At 36.9% G+C, this 24,204-nt stretch overlaps 1 protein-coding gene across 1 annotated transcript; it reads right to left on the bottom strand.

The window, feature by feature from the left end:
• Positions 1–929: 929 nt before the first annotated feature.
• Positions 930–22,945, bottom strand: LOC148957103 (serine/threonine-protein kinase SIK3-like). Its single transcript, XM_089115814.1, has 9 exons — positions 22,774–22,945; positions 22,042–22,158; positions 13,558–13,621; positions 11,233–11,348; positions 10,194–10,239; positions 8,627–8,751; positions 6,795–6,918; positions 6,085–6,305; positions 930–5,266 (listed from the first exon to the last, which is right to left on the bottom strand). The coding sequence occupies exons 1-9, from the start codon at positions 22,906–22,908 to the stop codon at positions 2,837–2,839; spliced, it is 3,378 nt and encodes a 1,125-aa protein (XP_088971940.1). The 5' UTR covers positions 22,909–22,945; the 3' UTR covers positions 930–2,836.
• Between the last annotated feature and the right edge of the window lie 1,259 nt (positions 22,946–24,204).

Below are 24,204 nucleotides of genomic sequence, written 5' to 3'. Positions count from 1 at the left end.
TTTGTTTCTCAAAAATTATTCTATTATCATTAGTTCTATTCTATTTTCATACAACTAGAGTAGAGAGACTTACTGCAATAGTCAATGGATACGATAATATACATGTAATAATTATATGTGATCAGCCCAGATCATTACTTAGGTAAAAATATTTCAACAAAAGTGAAAAATGAGAAGAATGGGTTGAAATACACTCTTAGCCCGTTGCTGATAAGGTGGCCCTCCTTAAAAAGGGCATTTTATTTCGTCGTTATTAAGTATTGATTCATGCTCTATAAAATCGTTCCTGTACTTTATAGGCTCAAAGTCCCCTCCATAACGCGGCACCTTTTACAAAAGCCCCACCCTTGCAAAGCTCCCTTCTTCGGCCCGTTCCTCTTCGGTTGATATCTATGGCATAGGTTAAGAGGGCGTAAACTCTTCCCTGTGAGAGAAAGATCAATTATCATAAACCCTTGTGTGACGCAAGTAAACCTGGATAGCAAGTAAATCTGGCAATGGCCAAAGTAATTTTTTTGGACTGGCATGAAATGGGTGACCGGAATAATTGGCATCAAAAAGAACTATTGAAGAGAACATCCCTTCATTTTAATGCAGGGAAACAAACTTCTTAAGGATGAACTCAAGACTGACTGGGAACAAAAACTTCAGATTGAAGGGGACTTGTGAAATGAAAAATGTTCGGGCCATTCAATTTTTCGAAAGGGACCTCCCGGTCAGGAAACTGTACACCAGGGACGGTTTTTACCGGGCCTGTTGCACAGGAGTATTCTAATCCTCTAACCAAGCGTTGCTCATTTCCCCTGTTGTAAGTTGTGTTCCTGTAAAGAGTTGCTTCGTATCAAAGACTGAGTAAACATTCTTTCCAAGATCCTTCGATTCCATCGAAACAGTAAGTAACAGTATTAAACAACCACACACCAGAGAAATCAAAGACTTTAGATCGTTAGGGTATTTTACGCAAAGTCATCTATCATACAAGACCGAGATCATTAATCTACCATTAAAATACGAACAACAATGAAAATAATAAAGAAGTGAAATTAGACTAAAAATAACAACAACAATAATAATATTAACAATAACAACTATCAGAAGAATTAAAATCAATATAATTATAATAAAATAAAAACAAATCATCCAGTAATATATTTTACATTCACAATCAACGTAACAATTGCTATTTTAAAGTCTCATTTATATATATTTATATATATATATATTCATTTATAATGTCTTTTCTAATTCAATAGTATTTATTTATTGACTGTTCCTTTTAGCGTTGTGCCAAAGAGATTATGATAAATATTGGGCAGGATAAACCATTTAGCGTGTATGTAGAGGGGTCATATGGAAATACAGACTAGTCGGTTTGTTTGAACTTAAGAGTGAATTTGAAATTTTTGGTCAGTCTCAGAATGTTAAAACTTTTTTTATTTTTATGTAAGTAGAATCCATAGTCGAAAATTAACTTTCATATAAGATCGCGTTTAGAATACAAGTATGGTGTTATGTTAAAATAAAAGCATGACAGGAGTAGAGGCACAGTAACGTGTGAGGGAGTTGTGTTTAAAAACAAACTTGGCGCTTTTACTGCGACGTAACGAAATATCCTATCGTCTTAACGAAGTCTGGTGGCAAAGCAGCGAAGAAACGAAGACTAAACGAAATATCATAAAAGATTATGGGGAGACTGGTGCAGCTTGTCAGACAAGCTCCAAAGTGGACCAAAATATAGAAGGATTTAGTTTCAGACAAAGTTAGTAGGCTATATAAGGGTTGGAAGGTTTTGCAGCACTTCTTTGTATCGGACTCAATTTAAAACAAACATTGGAAAAATACTTTAGATCCAACTCACTGTATCAGACTTTACCTATGCAAAGCAAATACAACTTAAATAAACCAAAAAGCAAGAAGTTTCGACGCAAAAGAATTCGGAAAAGTTGTATTGTTAATTCTGTTACTTGTAGAAAATAAAATTCAATTTGATTAAGGTTTTTTAAAAATCCACCATTTGCCTTTTTCTAGCCAATTTTTTTCAAATTCTATTTTTAGACAAAAATAAAGTTTAGCTCAGTAGAAATACGACTTAGTCAGGCCATAGTATACTCAAACAATAAATGTTATTAGCGCCAATAAACGAGTACATGCCTGACACAAGACCTGTAATATATGTTGAGAATCTCTTTCTAGATCATGCAGGGGGAAATGGGTTCTTCGAATGGTTAAATGAGAAAAGCATTAAGCAGTACTAAAATTGGTCGTAATTTGTGATACAAATGTTATGTAATTGTTTTTTGCTGTACCCAAGAAAAGACAACACTGTACAGTCAGAGCCTAAAAAATTGGGGCCAACATAACAAACACAATTTTCACCCAACTAAACATTTCTCAAATATTATAAGAGGTTGAAGTACTCCAGATTTTATTGCGTTTTTCCTCATTTTGCGTTGCACTATTGCTGCAAAGAAAGACTTCATCAGGCGAAATAATTCTGAGAAAGCTGGTAGTTTCGGACATTGAAACAAAAGCTAGTCGATTGAATAATGTGGATCAGCTTTTCCAGACAAAGGAAAGACAAGCAACGTTCAGAGAGATCCTTCAGACTGCTCCCTAACATAAACACTTGTTATTAAGGTGTGATTTTTAAGTTTCGGTCCTAATTCAAGCATAACACAACAGCTGAATACCGTGGACGTTAAGTTTATGTCTGTTGTTAAACTACATTAGTTCTAACTCAAAGTTTGAAAACAATGTCATATAGCGTCTAACTTTATTTCTATCATACATCTTTGAAATAAATTTATTAATTTAATTTTCAAATAATTCTACCTCTTTAAACTTTGATGACGGAAAGAAGTTCATTACAGAGTCTTTTGTACACCCACGTGTCTCCATCAACCTTTCTTAGCTTGATACCATTTAGGTCACTCCCAGGTACATTCGATACCTCGATCTCCATCTGCACGCCATTGCCAAACAGAGAGAAATAAGAATCCGACTTGTTATAATCAAATCCACTCGGCTGCCGGGCATCGAGGGCCAGCTGTATCTGGGCCACTATAAATGCGATTTCCTTTTCCGATATCATATCATAACTAATAGCTGTCCTAAGAGGGTGCGTAGTGTCCTTGCTTGGAGCAGTTTCACTAGAGTTATTATTATAAAACACACTCTCTTGTGTGACCTGTTGGTTTTCAAGGGCTTTTTCAGAACACTCTTGCAGAAAACTTGTCCAATAATTCGACGCATTGGTTCCTATGCTCGAATTACTATTAGTCTGTGAAGTACTCGATGTACGCGGCATTCTCGGTGACATTGATGCATTGTTTAATCCATTATGGCCACCTAGCAACGGGCTAGTCGGTTGTGCGGCAGTGGCTGCGGCATAGAGTGGGTGTATGGCAAAAGGAAAGAACAAGCTTGGTTGTGGAAACTCCGGCGGTTGCTGTACACTAGGAAAACCGTTACTACCTGATGTTTCAGAATCAGAGCCTGTACGAGACACGTCAACTTCCATTTGCTTGCTTGGTTCAGAGTATGGTACTCCTGCTGGCGCCGATTTCTGGCGAATATGCCCTCTTAGGTGTGTCTCCTCTGGGACTGTAGGCGTAGAGGACTGACGGGAAGAGAAAGGCGAGTGGAAAGGTACTGGGTTTACCTGAGTAGTTGCGTCACTACCCACGGAGGTGAACGCCATGTCCGGTATCCGTAAATTCAACTTCTGCATCTGCTCTTGTAACTGCTCTGGCTGTTGTGTGAAGGTTGCAGAGACTGGGGCGCCTATTTCAGACTTGGCCACTTTCTGTTCCGGTGCTAAGCCTTTCATTTTCAAAAATGTCTCAATAGTCGCTTCCAAGTTAGGACTTCCACCAGATGCACGACGTATGAATTCCCTTTGCTCTTCTTCCTGTCGTTTTAATAGCAATTTGTGCTTAAGCAGTTGCTCGTGTCGCAATCTTTTCATTTCCTCCTCTTGTTTTAATCGAAGCATGATAAGAACGTCCTGCTGATGACGTATCATATGTTCCGAATTTGGCTCCTTGATTGCTGTTTCCGTAGGCGAAGTGTCATCATCATCTTGGGTCATTGCTTCCTCGAAGCTTGCCACGCCCATGTCTTGGTAGGCTGGATATGAATGTCTTGATGGGGTGTCTCTTTTGCGGAGCTGCGGATCTTTCTGATTCTGGTTTCTTCGTTGGCGCATGCTTGGCTGTTCGGATCTGTTTCCGTAAAGTTGCTGCAGCTTCATAAATTCTGCTTGTAAATGCTTCATTGGGTCAGGATGCTCGCCAATTTGCCCAAGATTAGCTTTGAGAACTGCACCAGTATTACCCTCAGACGATCGACGGTGGTAACGCGAACGTGTTTCAACTGACGCCCCCATGGTTGGGCAATAAGGAATAGGACTTGCACGCTCACGTTCTCGTGTAGGAACTAACGCTGTTCTACGCTGCGGAAGTGCACAGAAACCGTCGGAAAAGTTACTCTCCGCAAAGCCAGCAGAGGGCTCAATTACGCAACCTAGAGTGTGTCGCTGCTGCCTTCCACGACCTTTCAAATACCTAGCAGCTGCCTCAAGATCAGGCTCCTGATCAGAACCAGAATCCCTATCGTCATCTTTGAAAGGTGGTACTCCGAGTAGCTGTTCCATGCTACTTTGGTTGCTACCACCACTCGAGTCATCATGGTTAGAAACTTGATTAAAAGCCTTGCGGGCCTTGCGGAGTGCATGAAACTGAGCTATGCTTGATTGGATAGATGCAGAGCCATCTGATGCGCGTCGATCATATGATGGCCGCACTTGCAAGACGGCAGGACACGGCAGAAATTGTTCTTTGTATGACAGTTTTCGTTGTTCTCCAGGTGGGGGTGTGGGTGATCTGCGTGATATCTCAGGTATGTTTATAGTATCACTGGTCTGGACGGCAATTCGCTCGACTTCCTGTGGGTTCAACGCAACCGCAAACGTATGACGTCTAGATGATAAATATTTTTGTAAATCCGGACGATTTCCATTGAGGTCATCACCGTTTGAAAAGACCGAGCCGATCGGAACACTTTCCGGAATGTTCTTCGAGGTAGCACACGGTCCCTGGCTACTGTCTGCTTCTAAAGGCAAGCCCTCGATATGAACGTATTCATTATCAATGTCAATAGCTTCGTTCGAGCCACTTTTGTCAAAAGATCGCTGTTCTTTTCGACGCTTTTCCAGCAAAATCTGATACAAGCCATATAGTGAATCGAAAGTTTTCTTTTGCAAAGCCTACAAAATAACACCGATATCTTCGCTGGGTTCAGGGTAAATATTTTGTTTGAAAGGTTCTCTACGAAATAGCTACTTGCTTTTACAGGAAAAAGGTCAGTCTACGAAATAACTACAGTTATTGCGTTGTATTTGCCGAATTTTAACCTACTGCACTTGCGTGCGTAGAACAAATTTTTTAAGGGGTGGCCAAACGAACGCAACATGTTGATCAAACATGAGAATAAAAGATGTTTTACGAAATTTTTGATGGAGTAAAATTTTGCAAAACATCATAAAACATCGTAAAACATCGTAAAACATGGCGGCCAAACGAACAAAACATGTTTTATGCAACCATGTTGGATGATGTTTTATGCCGATGTTTTATTCGTTTTGGCCAGGGCCTTAGAGACAGCATATTATTTTTATCATTATGTTGATGCTAATGACGATGCTAACGTTTGCTTGTTGTTGTATCACATAGTTTCGTTGTAGAATATGAGCTTATGAGAAAACCAAACTGTCTAAATGATTGAATTATTATTATGAACTCCCATTGCTGAATTACCATATGGGGAAAACAAGTTTGTTGTAAATCGAATACAGCTAAGCTATTTAAGAATTTTTGGGCAAATTTCCTTAAAACTCGGATGGAATTGCTACTAACTAAGGCTTGTTATCATTATTTTAATTTGCAAAATATTTATTTACATATGGTAGAGACTGAACACAGATTTATGGTAGAGACTGAACACAGATATTAGGGCACGCAAAGGACTCCTTCAACAATTTGATAAAACATAAATATTTTGCAAGGTCCAAAATTTGCAGCATACCTGTATAATTTTGGCCCTGTCCTCTCCCAGTTTTTCCATTTGCTGTAACACTTTCTCATTATACACACAAACACTAGTGTTTTCTTCGCGAGGATCGGAAAGATCTGCTAGATCTTCATAGGGTTCACCCTGGATAAGCCATTTGTGCTGTTTGATTTGTGCAATTGAGTAACGCTTGTTGGAGTCGACAATTAACATATGGCGAATGAGATTTTCACAATCTATGGATAGAATTGATTTAGCTAAGAAAAACAGAGCTAAGCTTTTCGTGTGATGATGATGGCTATGTTAAGATTGAAAAGCGGTAATGAAGAAGACGATTCTCCAAATACCTCCAAATACCTCACTGGTAATGAAAACATAAATTAATGATCAACAAAGTTAATATTCTGTTATTATAACACCTGTTACGATGGCTTCAGGAAAAGCAAACAAACAGAGTGCTTCCTTTCAGTCGGACCTTCAAGAAAATGATCTGACTTAGCGAATGTCCGACTGAACTCCGGTATGACTTTTGACTTGAAAATTCAAAGGGAATTGAAAGTTATTCTGACTAGGTGACAGTCTGAGTAGAGTCCATGGTAAGACTTAACAGGATGCAACTCTATATATAGAAATCTACCCTACTTTTAATCAATCTTATTCAATTCAAACTTGAAATTCTGTTCTGCTGTCAGAAAGAGAAATGGGGTGAATTCTCCAAAACATACCTTCAGACATGAAATACGGTATCCTGAATCTGCCGGCCAAGACTCGTGATTTTAGTTCTGGCAAAGTCTTCCCGTCAAACGGCAGTGTGCCACAAACCAAGATATATAAGACGACTCCCATGCTCTAAAATGATACATACGTAGCCAATTAATTGTTAATTGCAGTGATATACCATCATCTCAAAACTACCAAAGTTAAATATAGAGAAAGACGGCCACACGATTAATAAACTACTCAACCTGTGTACTGATTTGAAATATTTTCAATTGAAAAATTACTGTGGATTATTTCAAAGAAAGGAGAGACTTTGCACGGCTCTAAGAAAAGAACCCTAGTCCCTAGCCACATGGTTATATATCAAAACAAAATGCAGAGAATGGCTATGGAAACCAGAAATAAGCTATGAGAAATACGGAAGCAAAATTTAAATAAAGTTTTGAAAAATTTTAAGAAGCAAGACCTCATCAAAGGTTTGGAGAAGAAATATACCTTTAGGGAAAATTGTTTGAAGACCTAAAAATTAAATATAATTTAGGGGAAAGGCCCTTAAGAGACATATCCAGATCTGAAAAGTTTCATTTCTTAGTTTTCAGAGAAATATTTTGAGAAACATGTTTTCCAAATGTAGTCCATATTTGTGAGTTTTACCACAAGACTACACGCAGAAAACTTTGCAAAAGAGCTCTTAACGGTTAAATTGACGGAATAATGACATTATTTCACGATTTCTTTGCAATGCATCAACTTAACTAAAATAGGCTTTAACACTTTTCCAAATAAATCTCATTTCATTTAAACAATAATCCAAAACGTTTGATGCAAATTGCGTTTTACATGACTTTGGTTAGCAAGATTAATAAGAATGCTATTTCTAACATGTAAATTTGTCTGCTATTCTATCTTTTTTAGGGATATAGTTAGTCTCTATAACTTGCCATTTACAGGAAAATCAAGTTCAGTCTATACTTTGAAAATGATTGTATTAACTGATTTGTCCCGTAATGTGCATTTGAAGATATTGACTGGCTCGTAGCCATAACACAGTGGCAATCAAATTGGAGCCCAGCAAAAAACAGTTAGATAACTACGATATATCAACAATAAGCGATGCCTTCTAATCTTTTTACCCTTCCCCGTACAAAGATGATTAATTTGTCTAGCAATCGCACATTATTCGCTAGTTAAGCAATCGCAATTCAAACGTGTAGTAGTTTAACAGAGGAAGGCAAAAGTTTTGGAAAAATTACTTTCCGTGGAGCTATCAAGTTACAGATACAAAAATTAACAGTGACATCAAAAAGGTCATACAATGACACGATTTCTTATTACAATTGCTTCACGATTCTTGTAGCAATAACACCTACAGAGACTGAAAAATCCGCTTGTGCATTAAAAGGAACATTGGGCTTTATAGCATGTATTGCAGGGATCTGAGGATTTTCGATGGATAACTATTTAAAATTGAAATGGAACAACATGTTTTTGGAAAGCCAATGAAAGCTTTTGCAGTTTTCCTCGCTTCATTTAGCCAGTAAGCTTGAGTCTGTAACACTATGCGCGGGTACTACAGCTGATTCTGCGAAAATATACGCGGGTAGTACAGCTGATTCTGCGAAGCAATGCGCGGGTACTACAGCTAAAGAAATGGAGAAACTTCAGATAAACAACCAGCTTAAAATTGTCAATTGTCCAGATATTCTACAACATTTCCTGCTGTATTTGTCACTGATTGAGTCAGTGTTGTGCAGTGATTCTTACAGAATAGCGCAGAAAATCTAACGAGACCACTATTTCTTTAACTTCAATGTACATAATTTGTATTGTTACTTACCCAAACATCTGTCGCGGGTCCGTTATATTCTTTGCCCTCAAATAACTCAGGGGCGGCGTATGGTGGGCTTCCACAGCACGTCTTTAACTTAAACCCGGGCTCAAACCGGTTGCTAAACCCAAAATCTAAAAAGAAAAAAGGGGTTAAGCGGCAGCGCCTAAAAAACATTATAGCAGATTCAACTAGCAAGGTCGCAATAATAGGAGGGAGAGTTTGAGCCTAAGTTGACCTTCTAGCTTATGAAACCACTTGATGCAATGGCATTGGATTTCTTCTACAACCTAGATCCATTGCAACAATTGAAAATGGCCCAGTGCTCATGAAATGTGGCAACATCGCACATTCATTGCAAGTAAGCTAATTTCGTACCTTAATAGAAATACCTACATATACTATATGTATACAAATTTAAATATATGAAATGCCGAGGTGATGCAACAAAGTGACAACAATACGGTTTCAGTAAAAAAGGGTTTTTGATTGTATTTGATTGAATTTTCGGGTAGACAAATTGTTCGGTTCTTAAAATAAAATTCTCTGCTTCCATTACGGTACGAGAATCCTTGCAGAAATTACTTGGGAAACAAACATCTTTCCAATTACTTCAAAATTCCTTCGGTTTTCATAATTGCCATTATTAACGCCCTAATTTCAAGCCACAGTTTAAGAGGCTGATCACTTTGAAGAACATTGAGATCTGCGCCCTCAACGCAGCACCTGCTATAAGTGACGTCATTCCAGCCTGTTTGCTTCTTTTTTCATTGAGTTTTCCACCTACAGTCAAACTATCTGGAACAATAACATATGGCAAAAAGCAGATGCACAACTGGGTTTGTAATTACAGATCTAATTAAGTTGAACATGTCACGTTCTTTTAGCCGTATTGGGTTTAACGAATGGAGAGGCTTAAATGGTTTTGTGACTTGGAACACAGGGCAAGCACTTTGTGTTATTATCATAGTTTGGGCATCATGCTCACTAGGCATAAATGGAAAAAAGCGAGGCTCGGCACTAATTACTGTCTCAAATCAAAGTCTCAAAGGTTATGGAGACACGAATGCCTACAGAAGGACAGATGGTACTGGCAAAACATGGCCAAATGCGGCGAATACCATCTCGATTTTCATACTAAGATGGTGAACAGAGTGAATAAGGGGGATCTGGAACTATTCGCTTCTTTAAGAACAAAACTTGCTGAAATTCTATGGTGGGATCGATTCCCCCGTCTATTTTTCGTTTTTACACACGTAGATATTACAATCTTACTAAACAGTAAATAGCAACCTCCCCAAAAGGCATCTGAACAAGGGATGGACTCCTTCGAGAATATATAGCCAATCTTTCCAATAAATTTCCTTACGCACAGGACCCTAATTATAATAGTATGCTTGTCATACTGATAGGTTATTCCTGTATAAACATTTATGTATTATTATTATTATTATTAAATGTAAAATTTCAGCTGCAAACATTATTACTATACGACTCAGGGCAAACACAGCTTTCAACGCGCTAATATTCGATTTAATTAGCAAGACAGGGATTTAAATTTTAATTAAAAAGGTACCTGCAATTTTTATATTATTGTTTTCATCCAGAAGAAGATTCTCGGCCTGTTGAAAGCAAGCATAAAAAGTATTTTAATTAGTGCGCCAATGAATGAAAAAAATATAAGAACAACAACGAAGCGGAATAACAAAAAGTAATGACATAGTTGGGATGGTGAACGACTACCAATGAGTTTTTAAATTGGCGGGAGAACTGAAGGTTTTCAATCAAGATGATTTCTTTGAGAATAATACCGCTATGCGTCTCAAGGTCTGTGGAAATCGGATAAAATTCCGAAAGCTGAAGCAACTATGGCGACTGCATGTTAAAATCTTTCTTTTCCAAATGCCAGTATCACAAATTCAATTTCCATCGAAGGTTGCACAAAGATAATTCGATTTGAAGTTAGGGTCACTCGGATGCGTGAAATCACGACCACTTTTGCGGATGTGATTTTTGACTTCAAGGAAAATAACAAATCAAAGATTTAGCGAGTTTTCAAGATGTTCAAATGAGCAGTCCTGGTTTGCGCGAGAACGTTCTTTATAGCGACACCCAATAATGTGAATCTTGATTTCGAAAAAGGAAATTTTGAAAAAATAAACAATCTTAGCAATCCTACAAAATCATAAAGATTGATAACAACTAGGACAAAATAGTTCGGTCGAAAACTTGCTACATGTATCTTTACTAAAATAATATTGGTATCTTTTTGAGATCACGCCCGGAGTAATTACCTTCGTTGTTTACAAAGAACTCCTTAGATAAGCTCAAATTAACAATGCAGGCGGACTAGAAAAAGTCTAGTGAGTTGTCGGTTTATCAACTCGTTTATAAAATAGAAACGGAGCGGACAGTTTGTTGCGACTCACATTTTCCCAATTATTCTTGGTCAAGAAAACGACGCATTCAAATATTAATTAAATTCAATTGTCCATAAAATGCTTTGAATTCTGAAATTCTTGGAATGGAAGTTTTTGCTAGGTATGTACAGAGAGGCTGAATGGAATCATGCAGCTACTGACAACTGTTTTTTTTTAAATTGCAGTAAGATTTACCTTTAAATCCCTGTGGACAATTCTCATTTTATGAAGGTACTCCACAGCCAACAATATCTGGTGGAAAGTTTTTCTTGCCTCCTTTTCAGGCATTCTTCCTCGCTTGACGAGATATTCTGTGAAACGCACAAATCACATTTAAAATCACTGTACAGTTATGTAATGCAGGCAAAATGAGTAAATGTGCACCTAAAATAGAGGGATCACAGAAAATAAGCATGGGTTCCGATGAAACTACATTGACAAGATCTCCAACACCAGGCTACATGGTCGTTTCTTGATAACAGTCCTTGAGCCGCTTACCTGTTATTCAAAAGGCGTTTCTAGCTAAAAAAATACATGAACGTGCAATAAGAATAAACAGGGTTGGTGGAAAACGCGGTGATCCTCATTGTTGGACAACATGAATCAGCAGAGTTTAACGGATGTTGAGAACGTCTTTCAAAATAGGCCTAAGCAATGCATGCCGAATCACAAATAGCTAGCTTCGAACCTACAGCAGTACCTCAAACACCGAACAAATAACATTCCTCGCCGCATATCGAAATAAATATCGAAAATAGCAGAGATAAATATCGAAATAAAAGGAATTTAGGTTGATACTGAGGGGCTAAAAGGGTAGGACAGGTGAAAAACCTATTCAGAGAGGGTACCAACTGAGGGAAAAAATTAAAATACAGAAAAACTAAACATTCCTGTAGATAATTGACTACTAACGAGCCCTACCTCGCTTTCAACAGATATCTAAGTAGTTTAAGAAAAGCAAAAAAACCTCGAAGAGTGACTTTATCAAGATCACTCGAATGATATGATATTTCCCGATTTTCAATCAAACACAGCGATTTGTAGAATGTCTTCATTTCAACCGTACTTAGAAGGTGGCGTGCCATCTAGCTATGAAACATATCGTCGTGTATTAAGATACTTCTAAAGTGCATCTCTACAACCATACAAAAACTTTGACTTCGTATGACTCTAAAATCTTTAAACTTCTTTCAACTACATTTATCAATGCAAAAGTTAATGTAAAATCAGAATTGCCTTCAAACAATTAAAGACAGCGAGGAAGATTTCCAGTGTGCCAAACAGGTGCTCGATAGGTTTTTTTCTAAATACCCCCTACGTCTTATGAAATACAAGGGAGGAAATTTAAAGTTAAGTTAACTTGTCAAGAAGAACCTAGAGTCATTTTAAGCTTCTCATTTGCATTCTTGATCAATGCGCTGTAAGAATGATGGAAATAAATTTTAATAGTCGAAAATGAATTTCGCCTGTGTTTCCATTAGAGTGCCATCAGTGTTAAGATAGCATATCTCCTCCTTGAGAGTGTTACAGGGAAATTACAGTGTCAATTTCCAAGGCAACAAGTATGCAATCCTCTAGTAAACTGGATTTTTCTACCTTACTAAACATTACTACACAAACGTCCTTTATAACAATGGCAGTGAAACAACTAGGTAAATATAATTCAAAAATTCACAAACGCGTAAATGTTTCTATGAGAAAACCAAATACACCAAAAAGACACAGAATTGTTGATTAAGAAGCTTCTGTCTTAAAACGTGAAGATCAGCAAAAAGTCTGGATGAAGTTGTAAGTAGTCTGGATAAGGCTACAAGCACAGCTGGATAAAGCGCTTCTTAAACTAACGTCTTATCGCAACAAAGAATCTTCTGATCCTTAACTCAGCTTTGTCTAGGAAACTTAACATTCTATTGTGTTCGTTTAAATCTAGCAGAAGTATCTTACAAAATTCTGGTGCAGCAGGAATCAAACATCTACTGAAACATTCACTGCTTCTATAGCTTTTGACTGGGATTTGCATGAACAGCGAGATAAAAAACCTTGAAGATCTTACACCTACGAACTCTAATAATCAATAGGAAATACGCTCGACGTACGCCCACCTACTCTCCGGAGGCCATGGCGAATTTTTCAAGCCACACGACTCGTGAGTCAGATAAACATCATTAGCAAAATAATCACTTCCAAGACTGAATGTCTAATGCTGTGAAGTTAGATATCTTCAAGCCATCATAGCAAACACAGTGCTTTGTGAACAAAAGATCAAATGATTTTTGAGTATTTTTATAATTCCTCACGCTGACGATTGAAGATGGCTTTGTCGTGTTGCAACGCTTAATGCAACCCTGATACACCCTTGCTAAGATAATCGAAAATTTCATCAATAAGTAATGGCAGCCTGCGAGATGTAAACGTTGAATCAATCATTTAGCAAGTCACTTAAAATAAGAAATTCTTATGTGTGTTCGCTATATGAGCTTTTTTCGTGCATACGTACTTGAAAAGACATCGAGTACTTACCAAAAATCTCTCCACCAGCTGCGTACTCAGTAACCAGATACAACATTCGGTCGGTGTGCATAACCTTAAAATACAAATTATAACTAAATGAGAACGGAGATAAAATACCTTAAGGCTTCGGGGACACGTCATGTTAACATTTATAAGACTAAAAGACTCTTGTAAGTACCTTAGAAAATGATACCCTAGGAATCAGAGTCTCCATTATTTAGTCTCAAAAATATAGTTAGAAATCAGTCACAGAAGATTTTTTTGAGCGAGGATTGGAAATAGAGGCTGCCTTCCACTCCTCCGCATCCATTCACTCTTTGCCACCGCATCTTTCTATAACACTTATCCCCGGATTCATGAGGCTCTGGTACCCAGGGTATCAAATTTTCTGCAACCAAAATTATTCCATCAAAGCAACTGAACTGATAAAGTATTTTGCATTGGGTTTTCTTAAAAATGGAACCAGAACACAACGGAGAGCGTGATGTTAACAATTTTTAAAGCACTTTCTGGCAATCAATCACACAATACCCTCAACGTTTTAAAAGGGATTGCATCATTTGCAATGATAATCATTTCCGAGTGAACGATATTTTACGAGGGCAGGACAAAAATGATTAAAATAAGCCAATCTTGAAGGCATAAGGAAAGGATACAATAAAAGTACAAGGACAACTAATTTGAAGTAACTAGAAATGGGCTTATTTGCCAAACGGCCCTGTGGTCAGCTATAATTCACCAGAAACACCTAAACAATATTCGCCTTGGAGCAAGTTATCAGAACTATATCTGATAGGATCAATTTGACAACATTGAAGTAATTAAAAGCTACATTATTTAAAAGGGCGAGAACATGCTACTGAAAATTATATACTGTCATTAAACAACACTTGCATGGACGGTATTGTAGATCTCTATAGAGGACTTTCCGATGATGCTTATATGCTGGAGGTAAATTGGACTTGAAATAGCGGGCTTCGGCCACGAAAATTCTCAAAAGCTGTCATTCATAAGGTCATTTGCGATTGGTACCGTGATAGAATGTTCAGCCAATGGAAGGCGAGCGAGGATTAAAACTTTGCCCCTTTCAACAAATAACACTTTCCAAACAAAAATATCATCAAGCCTTCTTTCTCTTCAGTGGCATTATCATGAATGCTAAAAGAGATCTACAGAAAAGCGGGAATCAAAAAAGAATTGGTGAGAGGATGCCAGAAAGTTTGATCAGCTGTAAAAGGTGCCTGGGCTAATCCTGAGGAGACAAGGATATTTGTGGGAGAATTAACCATTTCTGTTCTAGTCATACCCACGCAACATGATTTTAAATAGCGAAAAAATGTATTTGGTATGATCATTGTAGGCACCCCTACCGCAGCATCGGCTGGTGAGCTGGCTGACCCATACGAGCAAAGGTTCTATCTGGCTGAAATGGTCTAACCAAGTATATCACTGCTTGAAAGGCTACTACGGGCAGAATTAGTGAGCGCTAGGGAGCATTCACAATTAACGTGAACGAGTAGCATACCAAACAACTGAAAAAAGTTGATAGCACTTTTGGAGGAAGGGGGAAGGGGAAAGAAAGGTCTGTAATGTGTCAAAGATGGGGTTTAAAGAGGAAAGGTCTGTAGTGTACCAAAGATGAGGTCTTGAAGAGGAAAGGTCCGTAGTTTGTCAAAGATGGAGGCCTAAAGAGGAAATATCCGCAGTGTACCAAAGATAGGGGCTTAAAGCGAAAGGTCCGTACTGTACCAATGGAGGGTCAAGAGGCGAGGTCAAATACTCCCAATTTCACAGGTGCCAAGTATTTCAATAAACTTTGCTCGAAATCTAAAGGAAGAGAAGGGAAGCAGCACGCAGCTTAACAGGCGCAGTGCATTTACTTGATATGGTACAGCCCTTACGCACGAAACTAGCTAAAGGGAATAATGAAGTAGTTTGCTGGTAGCTGCGTGATGTTTGTATGCCACACAATGCATAAAATGAAAGAAAAAACAAAAGAAATCAAAACGAAGCGAAACAGGACTGAAAAATCCAGAAAACGCAAACCTGTGCTGTTTTTGAAAAACCCAGATTCACTTGCTAGACCGTGTATAAGTTTACCGGTGACATCAGCAGGATGCAGATTCTTAATAATTAAGGCGGGGGATAAAGGTATTTTTTACTGATGCAGACTTCGGAATTATCAAAGATTCTCATAGGGCTGGCTTTATAAATATATGTATTACATGCGTTTATCAATCCAGACCCCACAAGATGAAGGGAACTTGTTCCTGATTGATTATCTAGATTACACGGGCGGGGATTTACCACAACACAGCAAACAGTGTAAAGGCAAGGATATCAACCGATACTTTGATCCTTATTGAAATATTTCAAACAGCCTCTTTATGGTATACGCTTATAGAAATAAAAACGAGGATCGCACATGGAGTCAAGGCCGTGAGGAGGCTTCGACAAAATGCCATATTCTTAAGTTAGCAAATTTCTTTAGCAGCTTTGTTTTAAGAGAACAGAACTATGTTACTTTTTCAAAAGAATTTCAGTTCTATTTTTTCCAAGTAGAAAAGACCATGCTGTCGAGATGTAAAATGATGCAGAATAGACCATTTTTGGCACTTTTGACATATGGGGCATTTTTTCTAAGCACTATAACGCGTCTCACTCTCAAACGTACTGGCTTGCTAACCATTAAATTCAGAGAGAAGAATCCGACAATGATTCATTGATAATCATATATAGCCCCAGATGCGAACGAAAAGCAACTCTTTGGCCACCGACTCACAGCCACAGGGCCTGCCCCCACACTTTCCTAAAAAGGATTTAAATACAAACTTGTAGATTATGACAAATACATAAACTGCTTATATAAAGCATCTTTAAAAAACTTGAATACCGCATTGGGACAACACATACATGCAAAACCCATAGCTTCGAGCCTGATGCTATAAGCAAGCTAACTCTGTCGTGTCAAATACACTGTTAATGATATTAACGATTGCAATCTATCATACATTTAAAAAAATCAATACCAAAGTACCAATTATACTGAATCGCTTTGATTTAGGAATGTGTACATCAATGACAAGAACAAACTGCTTTTTTGCTAGGTGACGTCATCAACTGTGTTGACAATACTTTTTATACTTGATTTCTAATACTTTTTTTCTGATACTGGCTGTCTAAGTTAAAAACTGGCTGTCTCTGGAGCCTAGATAAGTGTTTACCCGTTCTGTCTTCAAAGAGCGAAAATACTCTACAAAAAAAGAAACAAAACATGACCTGGATGTGATAAATGAAATTAATTTATTTCCAATGATACCCTTCTCATGGTGATCGGACGCTTGATTCTTATTATTGCTACTTTGGTCACGCAATTCGAGAAATCTCGTTACCAGCTGCACGAAGCGTAATCAATTTTTAATGCAAAACACATTTACTTTATAAAATGTTGCCACTTGCCGACTCGTTGTTCTTTCATTAAACAGCCCATTTATGAATCTCTCTGATCAGGGATCGAAATTTCTACTGTTTTTAAACGTTGTTTTGTGTGATGCTTCTCTGCCAAACTGAATGAATTTTTCCTTTGAAACAAAGAGGGATTTTTGATGTCGGAACATCCCAGATGTAGGAACACTCCGGATGAAATAACAAAATGTCGTAAATCATACCTGAAGATTTTCGAAAAATTTCCGGATACTGAAATGATACCGTCACATTTTGAATATTTTTGTTTTCTGTTCGTCAGCTTTTCCCCGTGGTGCATATTTATTTTCAAATATCAGCCATTTCCATTCGCAATAGTTTTGAAGATGCATTATAATTAATCTTACTTTTCGCTGTATCCTGCAACCACAACAGTCATGTGCTCGCGTTGTCTGATTAGTAGATTTCGATCCACAACTGGCTATATATATTTCCTAGGGTAGAGTTTTCGATCTATGTTCTGAAGTTTTAAACTCTGAAGAGTGTCAGACGAATAGCTTGAGTAAGTTTAAAAATGTCTGCTATATTAAAAGCCGTTTTTAAATTCTGTACCACAAAATGACTGTTAAAACCAGATTTCATCGGCCAGCGACTTCTTTATTTCAAAAGGCAAAGTGAAAGAAAATGGTGCAACTTCTGCGTTTGATTATTACGTTTACAAGACCCTGCTTAATCCAGATTGAGTTCCTTTTTATGATAGAGACAATGTTTTTAACAGATTAAAAATTAAGTGTTAAAAATTGTGTGTATTGTGTGTTTAAAAGATTAAAAGACAGCCCCCTCCCCCCGAATGAGCTTCCATTCTCAAAAATAAATCTGAGAGAATCCTTTCCATCCACCCTTTACTCGAGGGGCATATCACTCAACTAAAATATCGCACGCTTTTGGCAATAATCTCTTTGATTTCGAGAAAAATCCGCCAAAAATCCCTAAAAATCCTATTGTTCTAAAAATCCCGTACGCTGTAATAGAAGAATGATATGCGCCTTGCCTTTACTTGTAAGGCTGTCCATACTCTATTAGCAAAGTTAAGCGTAGAAGATGCTATTAAAATTATGTTGAGCGCAATATTGTTTTGCATTAAATTTATGATTCAAGAACCCGAAGAAGAGAAAAGTTGACATTAGTGTGTATTTCTTACGTGAACTATAGCCCCTTTTTCAATTCTTTAAAATAAATTGATTCATTGCCATATTTGATGAGTGTTAGCCTTTAAATACCGTTGGATCCTGAAGCTCAACCCAGACCCCACTGGTGCGCCCATAACACCATAAATCCCTTAGTTCGACATCTGCCATACAACCTTAATGTTCTGTTTTTCAGTTTCATTAACCTGCTTGGCAGCCACTTCTTTACTGTTCCCTTTTTCATCCTTTTATTATGATCGCTATCGTCAATAGCAAAACTCTAAATCAACCAGAATTGATAATGAAATATGATTGGCAACATCGAGAAATAGCACAATCTAGTACAAACACGCAGGGAAACAAACAAAATATCACATATAACAAAGCATGAAAATTGTAAGAAAGCTTTCAATAATCCCTTAATGATGATAGTCTTTGTGTAGCTGTAGAGTCATTTTATGAAGAAAATAGAAGTGACAGCCTTTTTTATCACACTGAGAAGTGGTGGCCATTATCAAAAACAAAACACATAACAAATTTAATCCTAAAGTGTGACATGCATCAAAGAAGCAGCCATTTCATAAAACTACTATCAGATTCACCTGCTCCTAAAGCACATGCTAGTAAATGATTCACAGCTGCTCACAGCCTGAATAACCCATTCTCTGATTATAAAATTCTATTTGGAAAATCCTTACTTTCACATTCATTTTTCAGTAGCCTTGGCTACCAAAGCCAACAATTTCCTGTGTCAAATAACATGATAATGTTAATGGCTAACAAAGCATTAAACATGTATATCAGAATCGAATTTTGATTTTGTCTAAAAAAGTATCGCACTTGAATATGTCGTTTCCATAATATTACATAGGTACATGGTTACATGATTTCTGTGAACAACAAAAATATTAAAAAACCATTAAAAAAGGGTTGGCAACATTCATTGATTGATTATAAAATTTATTGATTATTTATTTAGCCACAATAACAGTTAAAGGTATCTAATTTTCAGAAAGCATCAAAAACATAACCTTACTATGACATTTTATAAGGCATGCAATTACTTGACAGACAATAGGGATGCATAACAAAAAGTAGATTGAGCAAGATAAAAAGCAGCTGGGATTTCTTATATGCATATAAACAGATTGATATGAAGAACAAGAAAAGCCATGTTCAAAAGGTTCAACATTTCACTCAATATTTGCATTTTATGATTTGCCCAACAATGACATTTCAGACTTTGGGTGAAATTTGCTCTGGTTAAAAAATGTGAGGTGTTAAATGAAATATTGGAGGAATTATTAGGTCATTTGAAAAACTCAGTAAATATACTAGGTGCAAAATGCCTTGCATCTTTCTGATTTTGACAGATAAATCTAAGATAAACCTTTCTGGTTCTGACAGAAGTTAGCTGAGTGACTCAAGCAGCATTTATGGGCATTTAAAAACAAAATTTTTTTTGGCAAAATGGTGGAGTATTGAATTTATTTGTGTACCCAATATTTTAAAGACAGGGTGGTTTGGTAAATGTTGAGTTAATGTGAGGCCTGAATGGCAATCAGCAGATATGAAAGTGGCTTTAGCCTGCGTCACAGACCATATTCTGAAGTGGTCAACAACGCAGGCCAAAGTGGCATAAGATATCTGTCAATCAACATTAACCAATCAATGACTGTCAATCAATATTAGCCAATCAATGGAATCACACTCACTGATTGGTTAATTTTTATGGTAAGATGGCTTGAGCTGCCATTGAGGGTAGCAAACAGAAGTGTTTTTTCTCAAATGTATTTGAATCCTCTATACTCCTTCATTAACTCTATAAAAATTAATAAGAAATTTGGAGCTCTATTGTATATTTGATTACAACTTTCACAACAAAGCTAGTAATATCCTATTCAAAAAACGTGATAATGAAACCATCAAGGGAATTCATAAAATTGGCATACAGGCACCACTACTGGCTGCTAACCATACATGGCAAGAATTTTTCTTTCCCAAAGACTATTAAAACACTCAAAGTGAACTAGTAAGTTGTAAATTTCTTCATAATGTCTGTTTTTCCATTTTTTTGCAATATTATTTTATATTAATACAAAAATAAAAAAATTCATACCAAATGCCTACACTGTGATAGTTTGTGCATCAAAAGTAAAGAAAGGTCAATATGGGTCATCACACACAGGTCTTTTATCAACCACTGAATTTCAGAGCCTTTTGAAATTATTTTAACAAATTTGAATTTTCAGTGAAATTTTAGGAAACATTTAGAAAACTAAGGGAATAAACTTTTAAGGAATTTGCAGCAAATTCTCAAAAAGTTGAGAGAATGGCACAGAATTAAGGATAGTTTTATTAAATGAATTTGAAAAAAGCAAACATTGGCTAAAAGCTTTTGGTCTGACACTCCTTATAGCATAAAACACCAGAATAAGGAATAGTTTTGATAGAAAAAAGGAAAAGAGTAAGTTTAAAAAACAATGTTAAACTTAAAGTATAGATCCTTACAAAATTGTGTCATGAAATTTTGTACAAAATATAGATAATCCTATGTTGTATGATGAATGGCCTGAGAGCACAACTTTTCATGATTGGTGATATTTTGACTACAAAATGACTACAGAAAGGTTAGTTTAAAATAATTAAAATCATGAACATACATTTTAGCTCTGTTTTATTTTGAATGAAATGCACAACTAAAATATCATTGTGCAAGGGGATGAATCTAGAAAATTACATTCCTATTAAGATTAAACATCAGATAAAATACATGGTTTGCAGGCAAATATTTGCCTCTGGAGATAACCTGCTAGAATATTATTCAATAAACAGCATCACCTGTCAAAGTTAAAACATTATCTAACACAAATACATTGTTTTGAAATAGATACAAAAAATTCCCATTTTTCTATGCATTTTTTTGTTGTCATAGAAACAGATTTTTGATAGCAAAAAATGACTCCATGCATGATACGTTTTCTAGTGCAACAGTGTATCCTGCAAAGCTGATAGTGGTGTATTCAATGACTTAAGAAACACTGAACAATGATCAACATATAAAGATATTTCCTCTTTTATTTATTGATGAAATTAGAATGTTTGAGCAGTCTAACATCGTGCAATGTACATAAATAAATGAGACACTTGAATATTTACTGTTGTCTATACAGATATATATTATATTGTGTTACTTTCCCTAGACAACGAATCAGAATCCAGTTTAAGTGTGTGGTGACACACATTGGTTAACGTCCCTGCTTTAAATCACCAATAAGCCCTGAATTCTAAGTTTGTAGAATGCAATCAGGCAATACTTTTCCCTGATTTTGCCCTTTTTTCTCAAAAGAAGCAGAACATGAAAGTTCACGAATATCATTGTGAAACACCAAAAATCGCAAACATTTTATTCAATGTGTCCTCTTCAAGGCATAAATTTGCAATGCATCAAGAATAAATGGTATAATCAAAATTTCCTGTGTTATTAAAAATGGCATATATGTAAAACACATATTTATCCAATTTCACTCATTATCAAGCATCTAGGAAGATCTAAGTCTAAAGGATGTGTAGACCAAATACAAAAAAATTATTTGGATAATGCTATTTTGCAATAAATGAGATTATAGATTCCCTTCCTGTAGACCACCTTGTTGCAATCAAACTATCATTGTACGCAGGCCGCCGATATTAAACCGGATTATCGAAGATTCCGGGAACCAGTTACAAACTGCCTATTGTAATAAAGCTACAGCACGCAAGAAAATACTTTGTTGACATTTTCCATGCGTAAACACATACTCGCTGCATGGTAATTGTATCTTTTTGCTAGTCTTCCCAACATTAAGAGCGTCATAGAAATAAACAGTTGTTGCCGTCTCACCTCGTATAATCTGACAATGTGTGGATGGCTGATTTTTCTCATGATTTTCACCTCCCGCTCAACTTTTTTCAAATTATCTTCATCAAGGTGATTTTTATCGATCATCTTTATAGCAACCTAAAATGAAATTTCAAGCACACATGATGCCAGAACTAAGGATACTAGTAACAGAATGTTGAAAACCATCTGCAACAATTATTTTCTGTGCATCACATATGATAGAGAGGCCTAGCAGTATACCGAGCCAGAATCTCCATTATATGCCATTCATCTCGCCGACACAATACAGGAGCTAAAAAGCTTGAGATTTTTTCATATATACAAGATTCAAGTTCCCCTGTAAATATTATGATGTGCTTTCTAGGAAAACAGGGTCCCTTTATGTGACAAATAGAATTCCGTGACAAATAAATAAAAAAGCCTATTTGGTGCTCACATTTGAAAACTAAATAGTGATATTGGTAGTGTTCAGCTTCGTGGAAACTCAAAGCATGTAAATAAACAATGATTGTCGCGATTTGCTAAAATGTTGCGTAAAGTTTGTCGTCTCAAAATAATTTCCCATTATTCTAAGCAACAAAAAAGACAAAATAGTCAAAAGATTCGAAATTATCAGGCGCCAAGAACTCTCCACGAGTACCATGACACGAGATATCAAGAGCAAGCAAACATTTGTTACCCTAAATTAATTCCAATTATTTGCAATAAAAAGCATGTTTGCAAGAAAATTACCTTGACATTTGCAATGGCATGTTTGGCACATTTGACAACAGCAAAATTTCCCTTTCCTATGGTCTTTTCTATTATATAAGAGCGAATTTTAGTGGGGGCGCGAGTTGAACCTGCTCTCTGCAGTTGCTCCGCCATCTTCGAAAAATAAGAATGATTTTGAAGCGATCAGCGAACTCCCATTAATTAAATATGCTCTTCTAAGTACAGTATCAATGTAGCTTCTCATTCAGGCTTTCGCCCACAGCTCTACTACGCGTATGCAAGTAAATATGGAGGAATTTGGTTGTTGAGGCAATCCAAGGGCGGATCCAGAATCAACGTTGAAGGCATTTGGTAGTGAGGGCGCTGTAAGATTTTCAGAAATTGGTGACAAGTGTACGCTGTATACAACAATTTCAGTCCCTAACTACTGACACAAGGCTTTCCATTCACTCTGTAAGAGAATTTTCACAATAATTATTGTATGCTTTGAGGTAATCCTTGAAGTAAATTAACCTATAAGTCTCAGAAACTTTTTCACCCGATTCTCGTTCTTGAAAAAGGACGCACAATTTCCAAAAAGGGGGCACCAGACTTGCTTCAACTCGGCGAAGGAGGGGCAACTCCCCCTAGTTGCCCCCCCCCCTTAAATCCGCCACTGAGACAATTGCAGCCTAGAAAATTTCATATATAAGATATAAAGTAAATAAGCAAGAAAATGGTGAATAAAAAAGTAGAAGGTAGTGTGAAAACAATAAAGTTTTTGAGTAGAGTTTTTGATCTATATTCTGACGTTTTAAACTCTGAAGAGTGTCAGACGAAAAGCTTTAGTTTCTCAAATGTTTGCTTGTCCAAACCCATATCAGATTGTCCATCTCAGTCATTAGAAGGAAACGATGTACAAAGACAGATTTACCTGGAGGGTTTGTGGAGCTTTGGCAAATTTTGCTTCCATTCGATCAAAAACATTTTTTGGTAGTCAACAGTAATCAAATAATGCCAATATTTTTCTTTATTTATCTTTCTATCTTCTTTGTCTTAAAGTTAAAAACCGAACTTGAAAGGTAGGCTTTTCCATCATTTTCCAGTGACATGAAGGCTGTGACACCAAAATCCAACTATTATCTAACACCCCCCACCCCAATCGCTCGGTTCGAAACTTAGGCCCCGTTCAAACGGGAACGCAATCGTTCCGTTCCGTTCTTTTCCGTTCCGAAAAGCGGAACGCTCAGGGGTTGTGTTCACACGGGAACGCTTCAAACGACATCGTTCCGTTCCAAAAAGTGGAACGATAAAATAAGTGATACGAAAAGTGGAACGGTACAAATCGTTCCGTTCCGTTCCCGTGTGAACGCACAGAACTGGCCCAGAAAATGGAACGATAAGAGTTTTGCCCTTGGTGCATGCGTCTGTGTTGTTGTTGAGGGAAGGAAAAGGTGACAATAATAAACT

This window comes from Rhopilema esculentum, unplaced genomic scaffold, assembly GCF_057945365.1.
Source record: "Rhopilema esculentum isolate cy_ngs unplaced genomic scaffold, ASM5794536v1 HiC_scaffold_37, whole genome shotgun sequence".
NCBI classification, from domain to species: domain Eukaryota; kingdom Metazoa; phylum Cnidaria; class Scyphozoa; order Rhizostomeae; family Rhizostomatidae; genus Rhopilema; species Rhopilema esculentum.
This window is presented reverse-complemented; position numbering and strand designations above follow the sequence as displayed.

What these genes read in the sequence shown, in the direction of transcription:
- LOC148957103 (XM_089115814.1), bottom strand. Translation starts at nt 22,908, where the DNA reads ATGGCGGAGCAACTGCAGAGAGCAGGTTCAACTCGCGCCCCCACTAAA. An exon ending in AGCTGGTGGAGAGATTTTTG is followed by an intron (nt 11,349 to 13,557) that starts GTAAGTACTCGA and finishes TGCGTTTCACAG; the next exon opens with AATATCTCGTCAAGCGAGGA. An exon ending in CAATAATATAAAAATTGCAG is followed by an intron (nt 8,752 to 10,193) that starts GTACCTTTTTAA and finishes TTTTCTTTTTAG; the next exon opens with ATTTTGGGTTTAGCAACCGG.